The sequence below is a fragment of the Psittacula echo genome (genome assembly GCF_963264785.1).
Source record: "Psittacula echo genome assembly, chromosome: 1".
NCBI classification, from domain to species: domain Eukaryota; kingdom Metazoa; phylum Chordata; class Aves; order Psittaciformes; family Psittacidae; genus Psittacula; species Psittacula echo.
The window spans coordinates 21,944,285-21,971,148 of NC_137735.1; the positions used below are offsets into that span (position 1 = coordinate 21,944,285).

The 26,864-nt window shown below is 41.3% G+C and overlaps 1 protein-coding gene across 3 annotated transcripts in view; it reads left to right on the top strand.

Annotated features, from left to right (window-relative positions):
• Nucleotides 1-6,398: 6,398 nt before the first annotated feature.
• Nucleotides 6,399-26,864, top strand: part of PCDH7 (protocadherin 7) — a gene marked incomplete at its 5' end in the record, with an annotated part of 309,969 nt that continues 289,503 nt past the window's right edge. For all 3 annotated transcript variants that reach the window (XM_080612207.1, XM_080612208.1, XM_080612209.1), the window contains one exon: nt 6,399-9,590. In XM_080612207.1, the coding sequence (XP_080468333.1) occupies nt 6,399-9,590 (3,192 nt within the window). The remainder of the gene's footprint in view (nt 9,591-26,864) is intronic.

The window sequence follows — 26,864 nt, forward strand, 5'->3', positions numbered from 1 at the left end:
ATTAAACAATACTTCAATTAAAAAAAAAAAAAAACAAACAAAACCCAAAAACAACAAACCAACCTATAAAATAATTAGTCTGAATGCAGCACTCATTTATATTCCTGCAAAACCAGGAAATCCAGTAGTTGCATATGAAGCATAAATCTAACCAATTCCCTCATGAAAATTCATATGCTTTATGAAGACCTTTCATTATTTTTTCCTTCTGATTCTAAACATAATCTATGTGTCATTTCTGCAAGGTTAGACTTTTGTCAATGTCTTGGGGGAAAAAAACATCAAACAAACAAATCCAAAAATGCTGTCTACAAAAGATCCTTCATAACAGCTTCCATAAAATAATGTCAAAAAAAAAAAAAAAAAAAAAAAGAAAATAAAGAAAACTTCAAACTTAATCACTGTGAACTGGGGAATTGTAAGGAATATATATATTTACTGCAAGAATCACGACCATTTTAGCTTTAGTTAAATATTACTTTTCATCATTTTCTATAAATTTGAGAACTCAGAAATGCTGATGGAATCATACTTATGCAAGAACTTTTTATTTTGAACAGACCTCAAATATTACTTTAAGAATGAGCAATTATAACCATGTGAGATTTAACCACTGTTACCCGACAGAGATTATATTTGCTCTGTCAGTAACTTTTATGGTTTATTATCTAGTTCAGAATTCTGACAGAGTGAAAGACGATTTAAACAAAGTAACTGGCTCCATGCTTAGCTAGCATTCAGTTAAACAAGCAGAGATGTAGTTATTATCTTCTTAAATCTGTGGTTTCCTTATTTAAACTCTTACATTTTAAAGTCCAGCAGAAAGGCTGCTGCTCAACGATTTGTTCACTTCTGCCTATTACGTGGTTCTAGACGGGGAGCAGATTTGCAGCACTGTGAAAGACACCGAGCAAGTGTCAGCACTCCCTATAATTCAGCCGACCTCGCAGTATATTCACTGCAGCGAACCGGGGGAGATCTGGAGCGGCCAGAGAGAGGTTGTGATCGGGAAGCGAGGTGCAGAGAGCACAACAGGATCACACCAGATCAGCACGACGCTTTAGAAAGAGGAAAGGTCAGCATGGGCTTAGTGCTGTTGTGGTGTCATTTCATCTGTTTGTCCCTTGGTGGAGTTCTTGAGTTAGTTTCTTCCTTTCGCCAAATGGCTTTAACTGCTTTGTGTGGGGTTTTTGTCCTTGTTTTTACCCTGCTTTCGAATTTGCTGTCATGTTTACTGTATTTAACCTTTCCCTCGTATTATTATGAATATGTTACTCTCCAGCCGATCTGACTTTTTTTTTTTTTTCTCCTTTGGAAGCTTTCCCCTAATTTGTGTGCACGTGTGTGCGTGCAAATAATAATATGTAATATATATGTGTTAAGGTAATGAGCGGTATAGATGTGCAAATAATCTGTCTCTCCTTAACCCGAGACGGATTTCCACTGCAGATCCCAGAAGTAATTCTCCAGTGAGAGCTGCCGACATTCCTAAACTGCAAAAAAAAGCCCAAATTGTCGTGGTCTGAAAGCGCCAACTGCGGACACGAGTCGGGACACCGGCGGCAGAAACGGGACTCCGCCAAGAAATGCAGATGAACGAGCTATTAATTGCATCTGCATATTTTAGCCATGACCCCTGTGTCTTTCCAGCCAACAGCTACAACAACGACAACAAAGCCTCGCTGCAGAGTATCGAAAAGAGAGCTTCGGGTGAATGCAGAGATGCTGGGGAAGCTCCCAGGCTGCTTTAGGATTTCCCCACGTACAGAAGGCTGCGAATGTCAGCAAGACGGATTCCTTCCCACACGCAAGATGCCACCTCGGTGGCCTTATCAGATGTTCCCTTTAAGGACACGAGCTCTTATTTCCCCTCTGTATATCTCTCTCATCTTGAGCTATTTTATTTATTACAGCCGATTACATTTCTGATCCCGTTTCCCACTTGATCTCACCAGCTCAGGAGGACAAATGCCGTGTCGTGTCTGAACGTGTCTCTGTGCAGCTGGGAAAGGGAGGGGGTGTTGGGGGGGATGGAGGGGGGACGGGACGGGGACTTACACTGCGCAAAAGATTTGATCAAGAGAGACAGACCTCCCCTGCCTGAAACAGCTGGATTGTTCCTACCGACACCCAGACAGCTGTGCGCTCACTGGCCGCGGGCCGAGAGCGGGGGGACAGTGGGGGGGAGGGGCGGTAGTGTCATTCCCTCTGTCCCCGCACGAACGAGCTGGATGCGGGACACACCACATACGTCGCAGCCAGCACAGCCCCGTCCCACTCTGGCAGCCAGGGCACGTGGAGCGGGAACAGCGCTGCTATTCACCATGCAGAGCACGTCTGGTCCATTTCCCACGCAGGCCGCCTGCCCTGGGGGTGGAAAGTAGGAGGAGGAAGGGGGAATGGTAGGAAAGGGAAGGGGGGGCTGTTACCTCTGCTCCGAAAGAGGAACCAATCCACTGTGAAGGACGCAGCACTCCCGAGCAGGAAAGACATTGCACATTCAGAGAGATGTTGCATGTGAAGACACCGCAAAAAAGGAAGGGAGGGGGGAACGGGGGGCGCAGACCGCATGTGAAAGGCACAGTGTGCGTAAGAGAGGCCAGCGAGGATACGAAGGGAAGGGGGGGAGCGATTGCACATGGCAAGAGAAAGAAATCACTCATTTGCTTGAAAGAGGCTCTTGCAAGGCAGACCCTAGTAGAAGTAGACATGGGAGATAACGGGGAAGGAGACGCAGAAAAGAGCCGAGATGTCCGTGCCGTGCAACAGCCCAGAATCCGATTAAAGTTTATGGCGGGGAGGTTTAGAAACACTTTCATCCCGCCCCTCCCTTGGTGAATACATTAAGTTTCCTGGCTGCTCTTAGAAGCACAAAAGGGAAGGGAACAGGGGGAGCTTCAGGTTGCAATTGTATTGTTAGTGCAGGGAGCCAGTGTAATGCAGTATGCTGGTATTCCTGCCTACTGGTATGTCTATGTCTTACACTGTGGCCAAAATTTCCTCCTCTCGGAGCTCCAGAACAGCGAGGGGGAATTTTGATGAATTCAAGTTGCTTGGCAAATATAATAGGGATTTGATACTAATCCTACTTAACCCGCTGCGAAGATGCTGAGCTCCCAAACCCCCCTCCTCCGTCCGAGACTGCGGCGGTGAACACTGAGCCTGCGCAGCGCCGGGCTTTATCGCTGATGCTGCAGATATAAAGCCGAGTGTCTCCAGTGTCGGAGGGGGAGGGTTTTCGTGTTCTGGCGAAGAGGGAGAGCGGCCGGTGCCGGTGCCAGGGCCGGAGCCGCCGGCGGAGAAGCAGTCGTGTAGCTCTCCGGAGCGGGGAGCAGGAGCGGTCGAGCACCACCCCCCATCCCCCTCCCATCGCCGGCTTCATGAGGCGGGACTCTGCCCCTCTGGACTCCCCAGGGGAAGAGGTGGCAACCTTCCCTCCCTCTCACATTCACTCGCCGCCCCAGATGACAAAGACACACTGTGACCGTTGCTTTGAATCTCCTCTGCATATCCGGCCGCTTTTCGCTCAAATATATCACCACGATGAAAGAGAGGCTTTTTACTACAGTTGTCTGCATGCATCTTTATTCAAAATAGCCATGTAAAAGAGGAATGCACACACAGAACACGCAACAACTTGTTTTCCCACATGTGTTCACATGAGGAGAATAGCTGGATTCCTGCCTCCCCCTTGCTGCACATACACACACGCACACGCCGGTTCTGTTCCCGCTGGCTGTCCACGCTCGCCCGGGTCCTCCCACGGAGGCCAGCCCCGCTGAGGCCAGCCCCGCGGAGTCCCCCCTCTTTTAGTCCCGGGATCCGGGTGGAGAGGACAGGTACGGGAGTCAGGCATCACCCAAGGTTCAGGGACACACGCACACAAAAGCCATAGGCGCTTAAATGACACAAAGTCAAAAGGAGAAGCGAACTAGGGACGCTAGTATAAATAAAGTTGAGCAGACAGCTTTAACATTAAAGTTTATTTCCCACTTACCCAGATAGGTGACGCTACGTTTTAGCAATCATCTAAGCAGCAAGTCTCGACTCAGAAATAAATCTGTTACTTTTTACATGTGTTTATTCTACTAACCCTTTCACCCCCGTTCTGATCATCTTCTCCTTTTTTTTTTTTTTTTTTTTCTGTTGTTGTTTTCCTAGGAAAGCACGCTGAAAAGGCACAGTCAGATCATGGTAACAGGAAAACCACGAACACAAAGACTAAAAGACTCAAACAACACTGGGAAAAAGGACGAAATTCTAAGATCTAAGGCAGCCCCCCTTCCTCCCTGGAGTTACAGTGACTGCAGCTCTTTCACAAAAAGCACCGACACGTCAGAGGAAGGAGGGAATCTGTGCAAAACGAGTTTTCTTACCAGCGTGATTCCGCAAAATGCAGAGCCCCGAACGTGCATCAGCTCTGCCTAAGAGAAAGACGAATAAACATTTCCTTTAAAAATTGTTGCTCGATTCACAGTCTACAGCGGAGGTGGGGAGGGAAAAGGTAGGAGAGAATCACTACAGATCGCGGGTTTGAGGAGGCAACAGCAGCAACACTCGGACGTGTAATGAGCATCGGTTTTAGGAACTGAACTGGTGTTGTGTGATGAGCAGCTATCCCACTTGCAGCACTAGCAGAGGCAGAGACAGAGGGTGAGACTGGGGTTTCTGGAGTGCAGCGCTTGACTCGTCCTCCTCTCTCCTCCTCCTTCTCCTCCCTCCCTCCCTCACTCCCGCTCGCTCTCTCTTTGCTCTCCCTCTTTCTCCCTCTCTTTCTGTGTGTATGTAGCGCAGGCGGCTCTGCTGCTGCAGCGTCAGGGAAGAGCTGCTGAAAGGCTTCAGCAGCTCCCACCACTTTAGGCAAACTTGCCGGTTTACTGCTGCTTTTCTTTTTTTTTTTTTTTTTCCTTCCGAGTGGGAAGCTTCTCAGTTGCCATTCAACGTTTTAAAGCACAATCCGCTCTGCCGTGAAAGCTCCTGATCCACACTTCTCTGAGAGGCACAGGAAGGAATACACATTGCAGATTTCACCCACCGTGGCGGTGCAGATCACAGGAAACAACTGACTGATATAATTTTATTTGCAAATAGAATTCTGGGGTTTGTTGGTTTCTCTCTCTCTTCTTTTTTTTTTTTTTTTTTTTTTTAACCGCATCAAGGCTGTCTCCCCCTCCACTTTGCCATTCTGCTTCTGTGGATGTAATTCAGAATCTGTGTTAATTCACGTGGGGGATCCAGTTACATCGTGTTCCGCTCCGGGTATATTTACGAGAGACCAATAATCGCCTTTGGACACATAGTTTTGTTGCTAACCTTTGAACTGAAAGGATCAAGTTCAGATCTGGTTACCTGCATTGGGACGGGAAGGAAGAGGAGAGAGAGAGGGGGAGAGAGAGACTGCAATCTCATTTGTGAATCGCTCTCAGTGCTGCAGATCCAGATTGCTATAACACATGCAGTGCAAATGCAGGTAAGACACACACACAAACTGCGGATGCTAAACCAAACTTGGGACTGTTGTGTTTGTATATTCATATCTACAGCCTTGCAAATTTTGGGCAAACGGCTTCTGCAGTGTCTGTATCGTTGCTTTGTGACTAATGACCTTGCGCAGAGTTGTTAAAAAAAAATCCGCTCAGGAGAAAGAGCTGAACATTTTAGGCGATCTCTGAAGATAGATTTGGGTGCTTTTCTCTCAACCAAAGGGGATATTCTGTGGACTGCTGTGTAATACACTGTTTTCGTCTCCTGTGCAGCTACCGACATTACTGGGATTTTTTTTTCTTTCTATTTTTTATTTCATTTTATTTTTTAAGAACTCCCCATTGCTAAGAGGATTTGGAGTTTTCCCGGGCACAAGCCCTTTGAACAAAGTGAATCACTTTTTTTTTTCCTATGTGTGCAGAGCGGGGGAAGAACAAAGCTAATGCCTTGGTCGTAAACGGCTGAGAGAGAGAAAGAAAGAGAGAGAGCGTGTGAATTGTAGTTAACTCTAGTGTCGAAGAAGACCTGGGGGGCTTCGAATCGTATAGTGCTGCTCCAGCTTTTATTGCAAACCTTGCAAAGCCATTACAGTAAAATCGGAGAGGAGGAGAAGGGGGAGGAGGAGGAAAATCCCATTCTGTCTACCGAGATGAATCTTTAAAAAGCAAAATACACTGTCCCGTGAACTGTAAGTATACCGCAATTGGAAGGCAAGGAGAGCAGTAGAGGAGCCAGCAGCAGGGTTTTGACCACCTATTGCACCAGTCATGAGACACTTAGTTTCCAGGAACAGAAAGATTTTATAATTGATAGCCCGGACGCTCAGCCGCTCTGTTGGCTTATCAGGGGAGTTAATTGGGGGAGGCAGGTGGGAGTGAGAGGAGGGGGTGGGAGGGGGGGTCGGTGCGAGGAAGATGCGGAAGATGCGGACTCTTTTTGGCTTTGTGCATTGCTGCTGCTGCTGCTTCTTATTTCTCCTGCCTCCGCCACTCTGGGTCAGCCTGGCATCGGCCAAGCAGCTCCTGAGGTACCGGCTGCCCGAGGAGGGACCCGCCGACATCCGCATCGGCAACGTGGCTTCCGACCTAGGAATCGTGACGGGCTCCGGCGAGGTGACATTCAGCCTGGAATCGGGCTCTGACTATCTCAAGATCGATAACATGACCGGGGAGCTGAGCACCACGGAGCGGCGCATCGACCGCGAGAAGCTGCCGCAGTGCCAGATGATCTTCGACGAGAACGAGTGCTTCCTGGACTTCGAGGTGTCGGTCATCGGCCCCTCGCAAAGCTGGGTGGACCTCTTCGAGGGCCGGGTCGTCATCCTGGACATCAATGACAACACCCCCACCTTCCCTTCCCCCGTTCTCACGCTTACCGTGGAGGAGAACCGGCCCGTGGGGACCCTCTACCTGCTCCCTACCGCCACCGACAGGGACTTCGGCCGCAACGGCATTGAGCGCTACGAGCTGCTGCAGGAGCCCGGCGAGGACGGTGGCCGCCGGGGCAGCGGAGGGGGCGGTGGCGGGGGGGGCTCAGCCTCGGCAGGCTCCGAGAGCGCCCTCTACCCCGGCGGCAGCAAGTGGCGGCAGGAGGCGGAAGCGGCGGCGCGCAGCAGCGTCTTCGAGCTGCAGGTCGCCGACACCCTGGACGGGGAGAAGCAGCCGCAGCTGATCGTCAAGGGGCCGTTGGACCGGGAGCAGCGGGACTCCTACGAGCTCAGCCTCCGCGTGCGGGACGGCGGCGACCCGGCACGGTCCTCGCAGGCTATCCTGAGGGTGCTGATCACAGATGTGAACGACAACAGCCCCCGCTTCGAGAAGAGCGTCTACGAGGCAGATCTGGCAGAGAACAGTAGCCCCGGAACACCCATCCTGCAGCTGCGAGCCACTGACCTGGACGTAGGGGTGAATGGGCAGATCGAGTACGTCTTCGGGGCGGCCACCGAGTCCGTCAGGCGCTTGCTGCGCCTGGATGAGACCTCGGGCTGGCTCAGTGTCTTGCACCGCATTGACCGGGAGGAGGTAAACCAACTTCGCTTCACTGTCATGGCCCGAGACCGGGGCCAGCCCCCCAAGACAGACAAGGCCACCGTTGTGCTGAATATCCGTGATGAGAATGACAACGTGCCCACCATCGACATTCGGAAAATTGGACGCATCCCACTCCGGGATGGGGTAGCTAGTGTGGCCGAGGATGTGTTGGTGGATACTCCCATTGCCTTAGTGCAGGTGTCAGACCGGGACCAAGGTGAAAATGGTGTGGTGACCTGCACCGTGGTGGGTGATGTCCCCTTCCAGCTCAAGCCAGCCAGCGAGGGTGAAGGAGAGCCTCAGAACAAGCGCAAGTATTTCCTCCACACCTCGGCCCCTCTGGACTATGAAGCTGTCCATGACTACAATGTGGTCATCGTGGCAGTGGACTCGGGCAGCCCCAGCCTGTCTAGCAACAACTCCTTGCTGGTGCGGGTAGGGGACACTAATGACAACCCTCCTGTGTTCAGTCAGGCCGTGCTGGAGGTCTCCTTCCCAGAAAACAACTTGCCCGGTGAGAGGGTGGCCACAGTGGTAGCCACAGATGCAGACAGTGGCAAAAATGCTGAGATCACCTACTCCCTGGAGGCTTCGCCCCTTTCCTCAGATGCACCAGGTGGCATCTTCAGCATTGACCCTGACTCTGGGGACGTGTCAGTGCAGGCAGTGCTGGACCGTGAGCAACGCGACACCTATGAGTTTCAGGTGACAGCCCGGGACAAGGGGGTGCCATCGCTGCAAGGCTCCACCACAGTGGTGGTGCGAGTCACGGATCGCAATGACAATGAGCCGCGCTTTATGCAGGATGTGTTCACTTTCTATGTGAAGGAGAACCTGCAGCCCAACAGCCCTGTGGGCATGGTGACTGTGATGGACTTTGACAAGGGCCGTAATGCTGAACTCAGCCTCTCCATCCAGCCTGGTGACCGTGACCATGACCAGGCAGCCAGCATTTTCTCCATTGAGAATGACACTGGAACCATTTTCTCCACTGTCTCATTTGACCGGGAGCAGCAAACCAGCTACACTTTTAAGGTGAAGGCAGTGGATGGAGGTGAGCCGCCACACTCTGCCACTGCCACCGTGTCCCTGTTTGTGATGGACGAGAATGACAATGCGCCTACAGTTACCTTCCCCAGCAACAGCTCCTACACCGTGCTTCCACCCTCCAGCAACATGCGCACTGTGGTGGCCACCGTGGTTGCCACTGATGCCGACACCGGTCTCAATGCTGACCTCAACTACAGCATCATTGGGGGCAATCCCTTCAAACTCTTTGAGATTGACCCAGCCAGTGGTGTGGTATCACTGGTGGGCAAGTTGGCCCCCAAGCACTATGGCCTGCACCGCCTTGTAGTGCAGGTGAATGACAGTGGGCAGCCTCCCCAGTCCACCACCACCCTGCTCCATGTCTTCGTCAACGAGAGCCTATCTAATGCCACTGTGGTGGAGAGCCAGGTGGCCCGCAGTCTCCACACACCGCTGGCCCAAGACATTGCTGGTGACCCTAGCTATGAGTTGAGCAAGCAGCGGCTTAGCATAGTCATAGGTGTGGTGGCTGGCATCATGACCGTCATCCTTCTCATCCTGGTGGTTGTCATGGCCCGCTACTGCCGCTCCAAGGGCAAACATGGCTATGAGGCTGGCAAGAAAGACCATGAGGATTTCTTCACCCCGCAGCAGCATGACAAGGCCAAGAAGCCCAAGAAGGACAAGAAAGGCAAGAAGGGCAAGCAGCCCCTCTACAGCAGCATCGTCACTGTCGAGGCATCCAAGCCCAATGGGCAGCGCTACGACAGCGTCAACGAGAAGCTCTCAGACAGCCCCGGTATGGGGCGGTACCGCTCTGCCAATGGCGGCCCCGGCAGCCCGGACCTGGCCAGGCACTACAAGTCGAGCTCACCGCTGCCCACCGTCCAGCTGCACCCGCAGTCCCCCACCACCGGCAAAAAGCATCAGGCCGTGCAGGACCTGCCTCCGGCCAACACCTTTGTGGGCGCCGGCGACAACATCTCCATCGGGTCGGACCACTGCTCTGAGTACAGCTGTCAGGCCAGCAGCAAGTACAGCAAGCAGGTAAGAGAGCTGCACCTCTGCGGTCCGCGCACTCCCCGCCACGCACACACACACAAGCACACGTACATAAGCATACACATGCCCTTGGTGGGGGAGCCGTGATGCCCGCGTCTCCCCTGGCACAAGCAGTCACGACCGTCAGGTTCAGTGACCCGTTCAGCCTCGTATCCCCGCGCCAGCTCCCAGCAGGCAGTCAGATGCCCGGACAACACAGCGATGAGAGTCAGGGATCTTTATTAGTATAATTTTTACATTTCCCTCCACTTTTCGGCAGCCAACCAGCCCGTCCGTGCAGCTGCACCGACGGGGGCTCAGGCGGGACCATGGTTCCCCCCACCTCAGGAGGCGCAGCGGCAGCCATCCGCGGGGGGAGGAAAGGGAGAGATGAACTGCGGATTCGGTCCTCATTCCGGACAGCGAGGTGTAGGGCTAACTGAGATGCCTTCATCAGCTAATCCCGGTGGTTGAGGGGTTCAGGAAGCCCCTCACCCGCCGCAGCAGCGGTCGTGCCTCCCCTCCCCTTCCTCACTGGCAGCTTACGTTTCCCCCGCAGTCGTGCCTCCCCGGCCTTAGAGACAGTGATCTCCTAATGAGGAGGAAAGTTTCGCCTCGGTAGCCAGGTGTTCGGAAAAAAAAGGGTCGCTGCCTGCCTGCCGCTTCCTAAAGCGGTGGGCGAGAGTAGATTAGCATCCGCCGTACTGAAGCGATAATGGCTGTAATTACCAGGTCTTTCATTAGGACCAAAATGCTTAAATAATCTAAAAAGCTGTCTAATTTACACTGCATAGACTGCACTTATTGCAGCAGTTGCTCTGAATACACGTTAGTGAGCTTACAGTCGCACCCCAGTATGTTTTAGTTGCCTTTTTTTGTGTCGTGTCCCCCCCAACCCCTTTGTGTCACACGAAATTCGTTCATTCATGCTGAGAGGCTCCAGTTTGTCAATCCAGCTGCTGCAGAGCTCTGTCTCTACAGCGTGATTGCTGTGAGTCCCCTCAGAGCGAGGTGTGTCTTCAGGAGTAGCACAAGGAACTGCTACCGATCTCGGCCTTGTTGGTGGAGGTGGCTTCAGTAAAGCTCCGGTAGCCTTAAACTGGTGGCGGCAGGGACTTCTTTACAGTCCCTGAAATAAAACAGGGAATAACATAGAGAAGAACCAAGCTTCTAATTGAAAGCATCTGTTTCGTTTATTTTATAAGACACATATGTAGCCTGAACAGAGGTCACTTTTCTTTGAGGAGTACTCTTTGAGTGACAGTGAAACGAGATACTTAACATCTGGTGAGTTCCATTACATCTTTCCACGTAAGATAAAATTCCTAATGTTTCATCAGCTAAAGTGCATGTTACACAAGAGTCTAGAGATAAATGAATGCTGATTCATGTAAATACACAGATAAGTCTGGAACAAGAAAATTCTGACTAGCTTGATGAAAATGCTTTCTTTTGATCTTATTCACATGCAAATATGGCTCACTTTTTTCATATATATATATACTTTGAAATGTCCGCTAGTCTACTGCTATTGAAATTTTACAATGTATTGCCAGTATTTCTATTCTGCACAGAAGTACTTAAAATACTGTAAAAGGACTTGTGTGAGCCAATCAGTCTTCCAGATCACAGAAGTGTGATTGATGTACTATCTGCCAGTATTTTTGTGCATGTTGTTTTACAAGTGATACAGATTTATAGAACGTTTGACACAGTAGTTTCTGGGTGATACATTCCATTAACTCTCTCCCGGAGAGTACATTGCAATTTTAGTTTGAAAATAGTCTAGTTAACATACAGAGCACTAAGAAAATTCCTAAGCTTCTATATGCTAAGGCTTATTAAGCACATAGTAGATTATGCTGGTTTAGTGAACACTGAAATAGCAAAGTAGCAGTAGACCATATGCTAATCAGATACTACTTTTTTCTTGCCACTGCAATTAATCTAAACATATGAATTATAAATTGCCAAAGTGTAATTTATTTTCAGTATAAAAGAATGACTTGCATGCTAAGTGTAGGAATGGTAAAGGATTACAGTACACAAATGACTATTCTGTTCGATAAAAATAGTATTTAAGATTATATTACAGAAATATGTTTTGAATTAGTCAACTTTTTTCAAGGATATATTTCGATATACCTTAGAAGACTTCTTAGTAGAAGAAAATGGCTCTATTACAATTTTACTTGCAACAATCAAACTGAAGGAAGTACATGCAGAAAACTGATGTTACCACTTTCCTGTGTGTACTTGCCAGCTTGTTGCTGGGTGACATCTACATAGTTTTGTTCATGCTTTTTGCATAAGAGTGGGGACATTAAGACTTATTTGCATAAACAATATGTGGACTTTTCACATCTCAAACATTGATAGTGGAGCAGTACTCAGTTTATCAGGCAAAACACATGAGGGTTTTTAACACTAAAACCACGTGGATCTCCTGTTCAGTACACTGCTTAGACAGAAATGTGAAGCAGTTGCAGATAAAGGGTTCTTATGTGGTGTGTATCAGGTTGTTTCAGAGTTCAGCTGTACATGTGAAATAGAGCCAGTGGCATACTGATGTTACCACGAGGGAAACTAGCTGAAATCTCTGAGGCTGCCTTTATTTACTCATTGGCCATTCCCTTTGTTTTAAGGACACATTAGAAGGTGTATAAAGTTCTAGAACAAATAAGTCAACACAGCAGAACATACCTACTCTTAAGTTACTGGAGATGAGAGCAATACTAGTTTCCCATTAGTGTAATTAGAATTGGTAATTGATACTTTTGTATATCTACAACGTAGCAGTCAGGAAATAAAATCTCTACTTAAGTGACTGAGTGGTATACCCCAGCAAACACAAGTTGTTTTCACTCTGATTATTCAATACTTCCTGTTTAAGGTAATGTATTGAACTTCTTAAATGAGTTATATGAGTTCCCAAATACATCTTGTTTGATATAGTACTGGGTAAGAGAACTTCTGTGAAGAAAACTACAATTTGTAACTCTCCTCCTTCTTGACATCATATGTTTAATACAAAGTTTAAAACTACAATCTGTGCCTAGTTGACTTCTAATATTTCACAGTCACCTTTGTACATCTCTCACAAGTTTGGCTCCTATTCTTGTCTTATTTAGCATGGTATTTATTACTCTGAAATATTCTTTTAGTCTCCCATTTTATTTCCATCAATTCTCTCCTATTCAGTAAAGCACTAACATAGCTACTTAATGGGAAACAAATGTTTAAATCACTTAATATTCCATAGGTGTTAATCACTTGCTAAAAGTTAAAGCTGTACAGAAGCTGAATGAGGGTGAGTTCAAGCAAGTGTTTTTCTGGATCATAGATTTAAAATCTGAACCCTCCAGGTGCTGCACATTGCCTGTGAGGAGCCTGGATGCTACTAGCTTCCAGCAAAGACAGCCAAAGATAAGGAAAGCTCAGTACCTACGGGAAATCACTTAGGTGCTTGGAGAGTTGCATCCTTAATCCTAACTCTAATAATAGATTTTAGCTGTAAATAATTGTTTGTTTTTCTCTTGTTAGTTGCAGGTATAATATATGCTAGTTTTTCCACTTTGTTTCACAGTACAAAATAGTAGCATATAAGTAGGTTTACTTCACTGAAACTTCCAATCGTGAATATGAAATCAGCATGTTAACAACCACTGTTTGAAGAACAGGCCTTTTGAACCCTGTTTATATGTTTACATTTTTGGCCATCATATTCTCTTGGTTTCTTTTTTACTTGCTCTGCTCAACAAACGATGCCTATTGGCTACATAAAACACTGTAGTTGTGTTGTTGGTTTTGTGGTTTTTGTTTGGTTTTGCTTTGTTTCTTTTCTTTAAGAAGTATTGGTCTCCATTGGTACAATTAGCAGAACCAGTGCAGGAATTTCAAATCAGCATTATTGTTTTGCTTGGTGTACTGGCTTCCTGGCCAATTCTGTAATAATTTATGAATTATCCTTTTGCCTTTTCTCATTTTAAAAGTACTGTTTAACGAAGAAAAGTGTTTATCACACTAGATTATGCTGACTAGTTTTAACACTAGTTAAACTACTAGTGAAAACCAGATGCATTTCCTGTAAAGTCTTATTTCCATGAAATGAAATATGTAGAAATTAATTTCCGGAAAGAAAAAGATTGCATGGTCACCAGATAATTTGTTTCATAACATTTCAAATATTAATCAGTCTATTGCAATGTAGAAGCATTTGACTAGTTGGTTATCATGATGTGAATTGTATCTATAAATTAAGTGGGTCAATTTTCTTGTAAATATGCACATATAACCAGCAGCCTTAATGGACCCTAAATTCATCCATTAAGGGGGTAATCAGTTTAACTATGCAGGACAGCATCATCTTTTTTCTTGCTTACACACACACACGCACTTACATGCTTATTTCAAAGACTGCTTTTTATAATCACAAAATAACTTACGAGAATAAAATTTTTCGCAACTTTTAGCTAAGCAAATGTCCCACAGTATAATAATCATAAAAACATTGTTTTGGTAGCAGTAAGTGCAATGCAGAGAAAAAAAAGTGGAAATATTGTAATTAAGTGTAAGCATTTACATTGAAGACCTCTTTCATACATTTGACTTTAATACTGTTTGGTACAAAGTGTACAGAAGTATATCTCAATTTTCCAATCTTGATTTGCATTACATTCAATACTTCACAAATAGTTTTTTAAAAATTACCCAGATTTGACCTTCAGTAACAAATCATGATGAAAGAAGGGCTAATTAAACATGAAATCAGTGGATTGTTGATGCTTTAATTATCTTTATTTAACAGAAAGTGTTTCACTGGTAAGTGCAGCCTTTATTTTTTTCTCTTCATTAAAATCATCTTGTATAGTGCATAAATGTCTAAGTTGTCACTGAATCATTCTGCACTCCTAGGAGATGTACAGAGCCAAAAGGGACAGGATCTGAGTGAAGGAGGATTCATGCTCTGAATAAGTGAAGAAGTGTACTATTATAGGCAAGGGGTAGTAACATCTTTAAAAGTGTAAAATCTGATTTATCAGCTCAGCTCTCTGGCATTGTACATGCCAATATGAACCTGGGTTAGAAGTTTGACTGTTACTGTGTCTGTCTTTGTACTGTAGCAGTGTATTTCTGAGTTTTTCTTCTTTCTCTCTCTCTTTCTTTTTTCTTTTTAAATATTTAGATGCCTTGCTCTGTAGTATTTGGGATATTTGCTGGTTTGACCAACTGTCAGCTGTGTTTCAGAGAAATACTGTTCCTGCAGTTTCAGGCATATTTATTTTCCTTTAAAGATTTTCTGTTACAGGTTTTAGAAGGTTTATGTAGTTATTGATCTGCTGGGCTATGCTGAGATGTAAAACGAATTGGTTTTGCATTAAAATATAAAAGAAAATCATCATTCAGAAGCAGCTGGCCAGCGTTGCGCTTATGAGTCAATTGACTAAATCCTTTCACAAGCACTGTAAAGTCTTCACTATATTTACTGATCATTTTAGTATTGCTATTGCTAATTGCTGATCTTAACAGGATACATCATTGTCATTTTCACTGACTATATATACAGGAAATACTGGTGCAGTCATTTGAGCAATTCAGTACAGTACTTAGGCTGGTTTTCTAAGCAAGTCTGCTTCCAGCAGATATTTAGAAACTGTTGAAGCTGCAAATCAATTTTCTTTTTTCAGTCTTAGGCTGCATGCAATATGTTCCACGTAATTTATGTTCTAAGTTTCTCTATTTTTCTTATTATTACATTTTTAGCTGGTTTTTATCTCACTGTGGGCTCAGGCAATGCTATTTCTGTATTTTTCTCCTCTGATTTTTCTTTCCTAGAAGAGTTGATATATTGTCTGCCTGTCAGCAGATTCTGGACTTTGCTAGCATAGACTATATATTCATTTTAATAAAAAATTTAAGATAAAAAAAAAAAAAAAAAGTTGAGCAATTACAGTCCAGAATTTAATAGGTTAAAATTATTATTATTATTTTTACACATAAAATTGCATTATTTCAAGATTGTAAAAGAAAACTCTGACATTTAAATGGATGTATCAAGTTTATTGACTGTGCAGTTCAATGGAAAGCATGGTATTTTTAATACAGACTGTACTTTAAAGCAATGGAAAGCTGTGTGTTTTTAATATGGAAGTTATTCTAACAGTGTATACTGAATGGCCCAGTAGAATTATGAGGAGAACATTTAAAATCATGTTACTGAGAGTACTTTTAATTATTTTCTTTCAGCTAATATCATCATACCCCGTCCTATAAAGCCTTGCTAGCTTCCTATCCCACAAAATGCATGTCACTAGGTAAATGGAAATAATGAAAATTGCCTATATCCTGTATCTTTTCATGTTTGGTTTTTTTTTTCTTATTTGTACTAAGTTGCACAGTTTGAAATTTTTAAACCTTAACTGAATGTAGGTAAAAATAATTTATGAATCTAAGGTCTGAGTAAAACACCAGATGAGACAATTATAAAGTCTGTTGAATTTTGACTTAAAAAAAAAAATCTAAGGAGAAGGGAGAGAACATACACATATTATGAAGAAGCTTAGACGGACTTACTATCTTCCATATACTTCAGACAACAGAGACTTTCCAAGGTCACTTTTATTTTGTTTTTGTGGATGACAAAACATCACATTACTGCTGGAGTAACTAAGGTTAGTTGAGGCATCCAAAATGTGATTTACAACAGCAAAAAGAGACAAAGGAGGATTTAAAACATCTTAATTTCTTACTAGTGTAATTTAACTGAGATGTCAAAACCTCAAAACACGATTATACCCAAGTATCAGTTACCCAGGTTCCTAAATGATGTCAGTGACACATGTTGAAGCTGTCCATCTGTGTGGAACTGTGCTTAATATGGATTGTTTGCTCACTCTGATGTGCCCATTTTCATTGATAAGAGTGGTAAAATTACAATTCAGAGTAACTTTTGACTGTATTAATTAAAATAGGAAGTAAGTTTGATGTATAACATATATGACCAGTGTGGAGGAACCACTTGTTTGTTGTTTATTTGTTTATTTGTTTTTTGTAGAAGAAGATGAGTAAGAGTAAAGTTTGGGGGTTTAGAAGTTTGAAGAGAAATAATATTCCAGGCCCATTTAAAATTGATTTTTTTCTTTTATTGTTTCTATCAATCAAATAATTCTCTAATTTATGTATCACAGCTGTTTTGCAGCCATTAGTTTGTAAAATGCTGCAGCATAACCCCAAAAGTATAGTTTAATTTTACTCAGAGTGGATCACAATTATTAGAAGCTGAAGAAAAGCATAATGTTTTTCTTTCAAAACTTAATTTACCTTATTAACTACTGACAAGAGTGAGTATATTTTTTAAGGACAAACTTTGTTCTGTCAGATGAGATTTTGCCACAGATTTTCTGTTTTGAATCAAACAACCTAATGGCTCAGTTTGTAATCCTAGAATGAAAGAAATTTCTTGTTGCAAGTAGCATTCTTGGAGTATCTGGAAGCAATACAATTAATAATTATGTAAGTATTTGATGTAGGGTCTTTTCTTGTCTACATATAATACAAAGTCAAATTAGAGAGCACATAAAGGCTATTTATTAGAGTAGGTACTAGCTGATGTGCTGAAAATCACTCACAGAATAAGTGGTAGAACTACAATACTGATTCTTGCAGCCTTGTCTGAAACAGTTCCTTTATGTTATCACATTGTAAGTAGCAAAATACTTGTCACCTGACAAGGTAAAAATTTCCACATTACATGATCACATGATGATTATGGAGAATCCTCCGTAAACTCCCTGGAAAGTAGTTTCTTGACTGGGGTTGTGTCTGGGGAAAGTGGTATGTGCCAAATGTTTTCTCTGTGGTAGCACTTCTCAGGGAGAAAGAGGAGAGGCTGCCATAATTTATGTCTGTCCATGTATTGATGTCAAGGACTTTTCATCTCTGGAGCAGTGTAAAATATGAGAAGGGGCATGTAGTTCCTTTGGATAGCAAATCCATGGGAGGCAGAATTGCTTTAATGCATTCTCAGGGACTTACCTTTGGGGAAAATACACTTTACTGGGACAATAGTTTTACAGGGATACAACTCGATGTAGTCTTATACTGAAAAAAAGAACTATTGGAAATGATGGAGACTGTTATGGTGTTCTGGGTATGATTCAGCTATCTAAACATATGCATCCAAGTGTCACTTTAGATACCCTAAGGTTTCTGAGATATCTGCACAAAGCTGCACAGATAGGGTGTATGATGCAAGACCTTAGTGTCTTCTGGGACATTACTGTAGCTGCAGCTCAAGGACAAACAAAGAAGCATTACTAAATCATTTGGTTTACTTAAAGAAACATTAATTAAAATAAAATTAAGCACTCTGTGAATGTAGAGCATTTTGGCAAGGTTGACAATAATTTTTCCAGCAAAAACTTAGGCATAATTCTCAAATGTATATGTCACACACATGCCTGTTAATAGAATGCACGTTGCAGATATACATTCATATATATACTGATGTTTGATTAATAAGTTATTTTTTAATTGACAGAAAGTGTTTTCACAGAAACAGTAGGGGCAGCAGTTAGCTTAACGGAATTTCCCTTTATCTTCAGACATCTCAGGCTGATGTTTATCTCATGTTAAGTAAAACTGTAGGTAGTTCCACAGATGTCAATTAAATGTGACTAATATCAACTGTTGTAAGTTAAATTGGGTGATATAATATTCAGTCATCTTTATTAAAAGAAAATGTAGATACAGAAAATGAGTTTATAATTTTGGAATTTATGCATCAAACTCACACATTTAACTTATCAGCATGTGTATATGTATAATTTGCTAGATAACAGAGTAGGTTTTCATCATGTATTATATCCAAAAGTAAAATAATTTTTGTAACAGGTTCTGGGAATCGTGTGGCTTTAATAATTTCAAAAAATGAGATTTTAGTATGAAAAACATTCTTGCTCAAACTAATGGTGCAGCAAGATTGTACATGGCAAGCTACCTTTGTTTTGTTATCTGACAGGTCATGGTGTTTGTGGAGTGGTGTGTTACCCCTTGTAGGCATACTTAGGAGGAAGACTTGGCCTGAAAATTCAAATCCACTTTATAAAGCAAACTTCATCTCTCAAGTGAAATCTGACCATTTGCTTAGAGAAATCTGTTTAATTAGGAGTCCTCTGTAAAGCACTTCAGTAGTTTGCAAGCTTTCTAAAGATGAAAGACAAGAATGAAAATACAGATAATAAAACATCAGCAAATTAAAATGTTAGTTACTTCACCTGGCTGCTACATTTTCACAGTGATATTTTAAGTCCCTGTTTTAGCACCTTTACTGTTCACAAATTTTATGTCTGCTAGTTTCAACATAGATTTGGTCTCATTCTCCATCATTTCACTCCTGTTCTAAATGAAGTTACATTGTCATAAAATTTGAGTAATGAAACGGTGAATCAGTTTGCTTATCTCTATAAATGTGTCCTCAGTTGGTTCTAATGACATAGGCCTAAAAGATGCTGCGGGCTCTGAGAGTGATGGTGGTGACTCTTGCAGCACAAAATCAGAAGGAGCCAATGGAGGCACAACAATCCAACCCAAAAAGGTCAAGGGTGTTGGCTTTGGAGATGTCTTCAAAGACAAACCTATAAAGCTATGACCAAGGTCACTAGAAGTTGAAAATGACTTTCTCCCAGTAGATAAGGTACGTGTCATTTCTTAATTTTCTCTTGGTGTTTTAGTTTTCATCCTGAAGTTTCAAATCTTGCACTGGCCAAAACTTGAAGCTTTATGGTCATGATTTCCTAATCTTTCTGTGGGCAAGATTCTGCTTTTTTTGTAACCTTGCCGTATACCAGAAAGTGAATTCCAGTGAGGTTAACTGCCTGCAAGAACTGTCACTTTGCTTGGAGATTTACTCCTCTCTTTGTATCTCCATCTGTTTAATTGGCCTTTTTTCCTCAGAAAATATTACTTTAGAGAACAAGACTGGAGAGGCTTTTCAGGTTTTCAGTCACTCATGTTATGGTAAAAAAAAAATAAATTGATAATTCTCATCTAAACTAAGAGGGAGATACTGTCACTGTGCTTAAAATAAAAAAAAGCAGCTTTGGCAAATACCAAAATACCTCAGCTTAGTACTGGACTTGTTGATTTAAAGGATGCTTTCAAAATTACCTAGCTTTGTTTAAAGGGGTTAGTAAAAGATAAAGTATATTTTTTCCGGATTTGTTCTAAGTGACATAAGAAGAAAGTCTTGAGATTAACAGCTGGGGAAAAGAATAACATTCTGCCAAGTTGAAGCAGACCATCTCTGTTCTTTGCTCCAAAGGCTACAAAGCCTATCATTAAGTATGTTAGAAATAGAGACTAGAAAACCAAATGAGATGTTTCTAATAAACCGGAGGAGGTAAACTTTAAAAAGAAAAAAAAGGGGGATTGATCACTCTAAGGTATGTTCATTAGGGAAACAAACAGAAAAGTGTATTGTTTCCTAATGAAGTAACAACTAAAGAAAAATGTGTAAAATCCTTCCTTTAAGTGAACAGTTAGATTTGCATAGGGCTGCTGAAACACTGGGAAGCGTTAGAAGGCTTCTTCAACCTGGAGTTCTGCTAAGAGCATTCTTATGTGATGCATTTTCTTTGGCTCCACAGTGATTTTAAGGCACTTCTTGGCAGCTGCTCCTCGGTGTGGTAGCTTCTTACCTTTTGAGTTGCATTTGTACAGTTGTCTGTAGAACCAGGCACTACAGAAATTACATATTTTGGCCCACATGGCTTTTGCTTTTTAACCGAAATCATTTCAGTGACCTGGCACAGCACCTTCATGCTCATCCACCCTGAATCTTGGTAGAAATGGAGGAGGGGAGATCCTGCAGGAGCATGGTGGGAACTTCTTAAGTTAGTTATGTTGAGGAACATTTGCTTAATATCTTGCAGGAGATCACAATTTACATTCTCTAGAAGGAAGAGGATGGAACCAGGCTCTTCTCAGTGGCAAACAATGATAGGACAAGGGGTAATGGGTACAAACTGGAACACAGGAGGTTCCACTTAAACTTGAGAAGAAAATTCTTCTCAGTGAGGGTGACGGAACACTGGAACAGGCTGCCCACGGGGCTTGTGGAGTCTCCTTCTCTGGAGACATTCAAAACCCACCTGGACACATTCCTGTGTAACCTCATCTAGGTGTTCCTGCTCTGGCAGGGGGATTGGACTAGGTGATCTTTTGAGGTCCCTTCCAATCTCTAGCATATTGTGATACTGTGAACATGTGCCTTGCGTGACAGTGAGAGGGGATACCCATCATTCTGTTAAATTGGGAAGTTATTTTCAATGAGTATGTAGTTACGTTCCAATTGCAGCACAAGTTTACAGAAGGATAATAATTGATTTCTTTGATAGAGAAGTATTTGTTTCATATCCAGGTAATATTGTGAGTTCTTTTATGGAAGGAATAATTGCACTGAAATCTAGAAATCTTAACTTAAGACAAGTCCCTGTATGCTCAGCCACTGAACCTCAGCCCAGGTCTCGGGTAAGATCTGTTATGTGGTTTAAGAAATTCACTCAAAAAGCTCATCTGAATACATACAAGTGGTTTATTCTGCTTCGTGCAACTTAAGAGCCTGAATCTTTCACTTTATTATAATGGATTCTTTTTTTTTTTTTTTTTTTTAAGACATAAAATTCAGCTATTTCTAGAGCAGGTGTTAATTCATGTGAGTAAAAGTGACAGCAATAGGTGTGAAACAAAGCAGTACCCATTTTTGTGGTGGCTTTCAGCTATGTGTTTTTCCTCGAAATTACAACATGCAGTCTGGGTCATGTATTTTACCAATATATTACTATATACATGCAAAGTAGAACACAATACATACCTGAAATATATATCAGCGGTGCAGATGGGAGTAGTACTTCATAGGAATGAAAAGAGCTACCACTGACATACAATAGGTGTTTCACCAGGATGTGGGTTTATGTAATGTGTGGGTTCCTTCAGTTGGTTCAGACTTGATGCTGGCAGCTGCCCTGAGCAGATACAAAACCACTATAGGTTGATGCAGCACAGTAACTCATCCTGTTTAAGTCCTCCAAGTACATATGTGGTATTGTATGTTACTAAAAACCCCTGTGAATTAGAAAAAATACACAAAAGAGATTTAGTTTAGAATTAAGGAAACTTGTGTAACTGTTTGCAAAAGGGCACTGCCTTTGCTGTTCTACGTTTTGCACAGATCACTGGACACTTACATAATTTGTCCCATCTTTTTTGTGCCACACCAGTTCTTTAAATATTTATTAATGAAATGTTGCTAGTATCCTGCATTTGTTTGTTTGCTTTTTAGTGCACAGTTAAAAATAAGCAACAGTGTGAAATTCCTCTGTGCAGAATAAATTAAGGCAATTTTGGTTTTGTTATATTGTGAAATATTGTATCACTTAAATGGCCTTCAAGGAGTCTGGAGGATGTTATATTCTGACCTTTGGACAACACTGAATGAATTGAAAATTCATCTTGAACTTTGTAATACTGAATATTAGTGCACATTTCTGGGAACCTTGCATACTAACTTTATGTATTTTTTCTTTACTGGTTCTTAATTAAATACACAAAGTGACTGAACTCTTCAAATTATACAGCAAACTCTCTGGAGAATTAGTGTTACAGAAATATTAAAGGACTGGCTAAAGTGTCACTCTATCAAATGTTTCTAAAAGGTCTTATGTATTTATAAGACTTCATGATTTACTATTGATGCAAATCATGAAGGATAAAAGAAAATTAATCTGTTATCAAAGAAAAAAAATAAAGTCCAAGGATTTGAAGGAGTTAGCATTAAGGACTAAGAACTCATACTTTGTGATGGGTTTACAGTAATTGACAGTAGAAAAGACTTCTTTTTAGCATTCACAATGTAATTTTTTCTTTAATTGAAAGAAAATTGCTTTGCCATAAAAGCTTCTCATGTGACATCCCGTATTTGATTCCATAATTTTGTATTCTTCATTTAAATGTCTCCATTAAAATATGACGACACTATTTCATGTCATGTTGGGCATTACTAGCTTTGTTATTATTACCCTTACATTTAATCAAATTGTCTGTAGCTAAATGAATAGCATTTCATCAAAAGCCATTGGTTTTCAACCAGCTAGGAAACAGATTGCTGTCATGAGATCAGATCTAAGGCTGGTGTTCTCAATCTGCAACTAATTGTGCACTGATAATAGTAGCAACCGCAGGCAAATCTTACTCGCTGTCCTGATCTGTGATAGATTTCCCTGTACGCTAATATTAAATCAGATGGAGACTTTTTGTAATACCATTACAGTTACTATCTTTAACCTTTCTGGTTTTAATTTAAAATATATGCTGTTTGGAGATAGTATCTTTGTGTTTCATTTCTGAAAATAATTGAAGAAAAGAAAAATCTCAAGGAAAACATAACAACTATGCTTTTTTCTTTGGCTTCTCCTTTCAAAACAGTCACCTCTTTAGGAGATAAAGTACTGTTGATGCTTAAATAAGTATTTACCTGTAAACCCACACATTCTACTGCTTGGCTCAGAGGAAAGAGGAACATGTCTGACAAAGTGCAGCAGGAAGTAGTGCTTCATTCTAGCTTGGTGGTGTGTGGGCTAGCAGGTGTCAGAGTATTCTCTGGGTCAGTTGCAGACTACGTACTAACTGTATACCCTATATGTAGATTACTGCATTAAGACATTATAAACACATTTTTCCAGTGTGGAGATGATGAGGGTGACTACTGGAGTATATAGGAGTCCCTGTGCTGTACCAAGACTCCATCATTTCAGGCTCTTCACAAATGCAGAACAGACTGTAAAAGCTGCTTTTAAACAAGGGATACATAAAGGGTAGAATAACACCTACTGTAGTCAGCATGGTGCAGCGCTCTAAAAGAAAGCTGTCTTCTGGTATGTGTACGTTGTTCTTGTGAAATGGTTCCAACAGTTTAAAATCTGTTTTGATTTTTTTTTCACCTTGCTAGTTATGCAAACAGCTCTTCACTTTTTCACTGAAGCAAGTGGGAATTGTTCACTGTCACAAATAATAAATAACAAGAGTACCTGATCTGCACAGCATGGAAGTGATAAAAACACATGCTTATGAGTGCTTGAGATGTTACAGTTGTTAATTTTGAACTTTTTGATTGCAGTTCTGTTTTACAAGAGTGGATGCTGTTAGGGCAGCAGTACACTGTAACAGTGAAAGATTATGACAAAATGCATTTATCATTATGAGCTTGATAAATTCAGTGAAAGAAATGGTCAGAAAGTGCTGCTAAACCTAAAGTCATAAAATGCATCTTGTCTTTTCTGAAAATTAAACATTTTTTTACTTCTGCTAATAATCTTTAGTACTAATTTAATACTAACATTAATATCTTTGAGAAGATTTTTTTTTTTGTGCATAATGAGATATATAGCTCTTATCAATATTAGTGAATTCCTTAACATGTACATTGAGGGACACTAGGAATATATGTGCAGAATGGTATTGTATATGTATTTTGTATATGTATATTATATATGTATATATGTATATATATTATATATACATATTGTATATGTATATTGTATATGCATTTGCATATACATAGCATTTGTATTTACGTACAAAACGTATGTGTTTACATACAAAAAGCTTCTTTACAAAATGTTAACAAATACTATAGTACATTTGGGTTTAAAAATGTCAGAAGGACTCTTCAGGCTTTGAAGAACATTTAAAAAAATTTTAAAGGCACATTAGCACTTAAAGTCTAAATTACAAGTTTTGCCTAAAAATATTCTCCCCAGCTACTTGTATGTAAATCAGAATGTGGCAGATCATGTCTTCCGTTTTGAGACTGCAGTATTTACAGTGTGGTAGGAGTATTTAAAATCAGAAACTGCATTTTCAGTTTATGAGTGACTGCATTTTCAGTTTATGAGTGAAAACAGGGATTTCAGTAGTAATTAAGCATCATTCTAAAGCTGCGTACTGCAAGGCAACAGAGTACAAAGGATCCGACTGCTGAATCTATAGTATTTCTGTTCAAATTTCACAGCCATAACAGTCTGGAAATGTTAGTACTCACTGAACTGGTATTTATTTCACATTTTCAGAATATCATCAAAGCCATGCTAATCTGGAGCAAGTGCATGTCTCAGAGTCCTGGAATCTCGGAGGAAAACATTTTGCTGCTTTTCATATTTTTGACATAATAGAGATTCACTTCAAAGTTTTTTAACAATGGATAGAGAGCCCAATTTATTTGCAAGGCAGATGTTATAGACTGCAATCAACAGTTTATAGTTCACCACAAGATTATTAAGAAAGAATTGCAGATTCAAGAGGCATATGCTGTCAGTGAACATCTAGTTCTATTATCTGACAATCTGATTATTGACTGCAGTAACTTGCTGATAATTTGTAATATCTATCCCACGCTTAAGGCATTGTAAACTTAAGATCTGGAGGAGGAAAAGGGAAAATCTCATGAGAAAAGGAAATCCAGCTTGTAGCAAGTATGTCTTTCTGCATACCACTTTTTTTCTGTAGTGGAAAACTGCAGGTATTTGTTTTGTCTCCCAAAGGAAAGGCCTAGCATTTAAGCAGGAATTTCCTGATAGAAAAGAACAGTTATCATTTCTCCTTTTTATTTTTAGTTTGTTTCTTTCTTTATCCCCAAGAATTTTCTTTGCAACTCAGAAAGAAGAGCTATTTTTTTAATCATTGTAGCACTCTAGTTTCTGGCAAATACTTTGATTAAATAATTGAAAAAAGTATTTTGTGATAAGTTTGTGGAGTAAAACTGGTGCTCTCTACCTTTTTCTTCCTCTTCATCAAAAGCAGTGCGTTTTTAGGACACTGGGAAATATACATAGGAAAGCAGCATCTTTCTGTGCTTTTAGGACTGCCTACTTTTCTTTTTTTTTTGTATGCTTGTATTTGGAATGATTTTGAAGGGATTCTTTTATGAAGCGTAGGCTAGCTAAGTAGTCTGAAGAAATAAATGGATAAAACAGAACCTGCGATGGAAACAATTTCTTCCATTTTTTTTTCTCTTCAGTTTTTCTTTTATTTAAATATAAAGATTCTGATTATATAAATTAATCTAGAGAACCTCAAAATAATTATTTATATGTTGGCTGTATGAAGAGCTCTTTTGAGAGCCAGATAAAGTAAATCTGTTAAATTGTGTGGGTTTTTTTACGGAGAATATTTCTTAAGGAAGCAGTATGATATGTATAATTATAGATATGGGAGTTTTACTCATGTATAAGGTACCTTGGAGACCTATAGGATCTATATTCTAATCCCAGCTATTGTGCTCTGAGTTTTTAGTCTTACCTTCCCAGTGGCAGTGTGAAGATTTCTAGATTTTCATTTCAGTCTTTTTTGCTCCCACCAAATCAGTTTATTTTTCTAATGTAGTAGGAGTCAGATGATATTGCATACTAAGGCATCAAATATTAAGAAAAGGTGGAGACTGAACATTATTTAATATTTGTTCTTTCTGTTTATTAGTTTCTTAGTGGTACATTGTTTGTTTGTTTGTTATATATATAATTAACTTCTGCTGCAAAACTTTAAATATTTGAAGGTCTGAGCAAATATGGTGAAAATTAAGAAGGTGAAGATAGGAAAGATGTTAATTAACAGAATTTCCTTGTCCCATAGACTAGCAGTATATGTCTGTATAATATTTTGGATGCTGTTTTCTCAAAAAAAAAATACAAAACTATTATTTTCTGCATTATAATGAAACAAACAATCCAAACCCAACAACAAAATTTTCCAAATCAGTGTGATTTCTGTTTCCACGAATCAACACCCCAAATTAAATTTGTAATCAGTCTCTCTAACCTATGTTGTAAACAGAGGAAATATCAGTTTTATAACTAATCCTCTGTTTTTCACTACCGCTTTTCTTTCAAAAAGACGCTTATGTATTTCAAGTACAAATGAAATAGTGCCCATCTTCCCTACTTTTCCATAATTCAATAGCTAGGAAGCCTGATTTGCGAGAAGCTTATTCTGTGACTTTGTGTGTAATTGACAGTGAAGTGGAAAAATGAGGCAATGTTACACCTCTGCCAGCTCTTTTTAAGGGAAGGAATATACTTACTCATTAATGATCCAAGCTATGAATAGATTCATAGTTTATAACGCATCCTTAGAGGAGGTTAATAAAATTTAAGGGTTTATCACACGGTTTTAAAGGGGGCTAAGACAATTTAAAAGAAAGATACTTAGATTGGAAAATTCTGGGTAAAC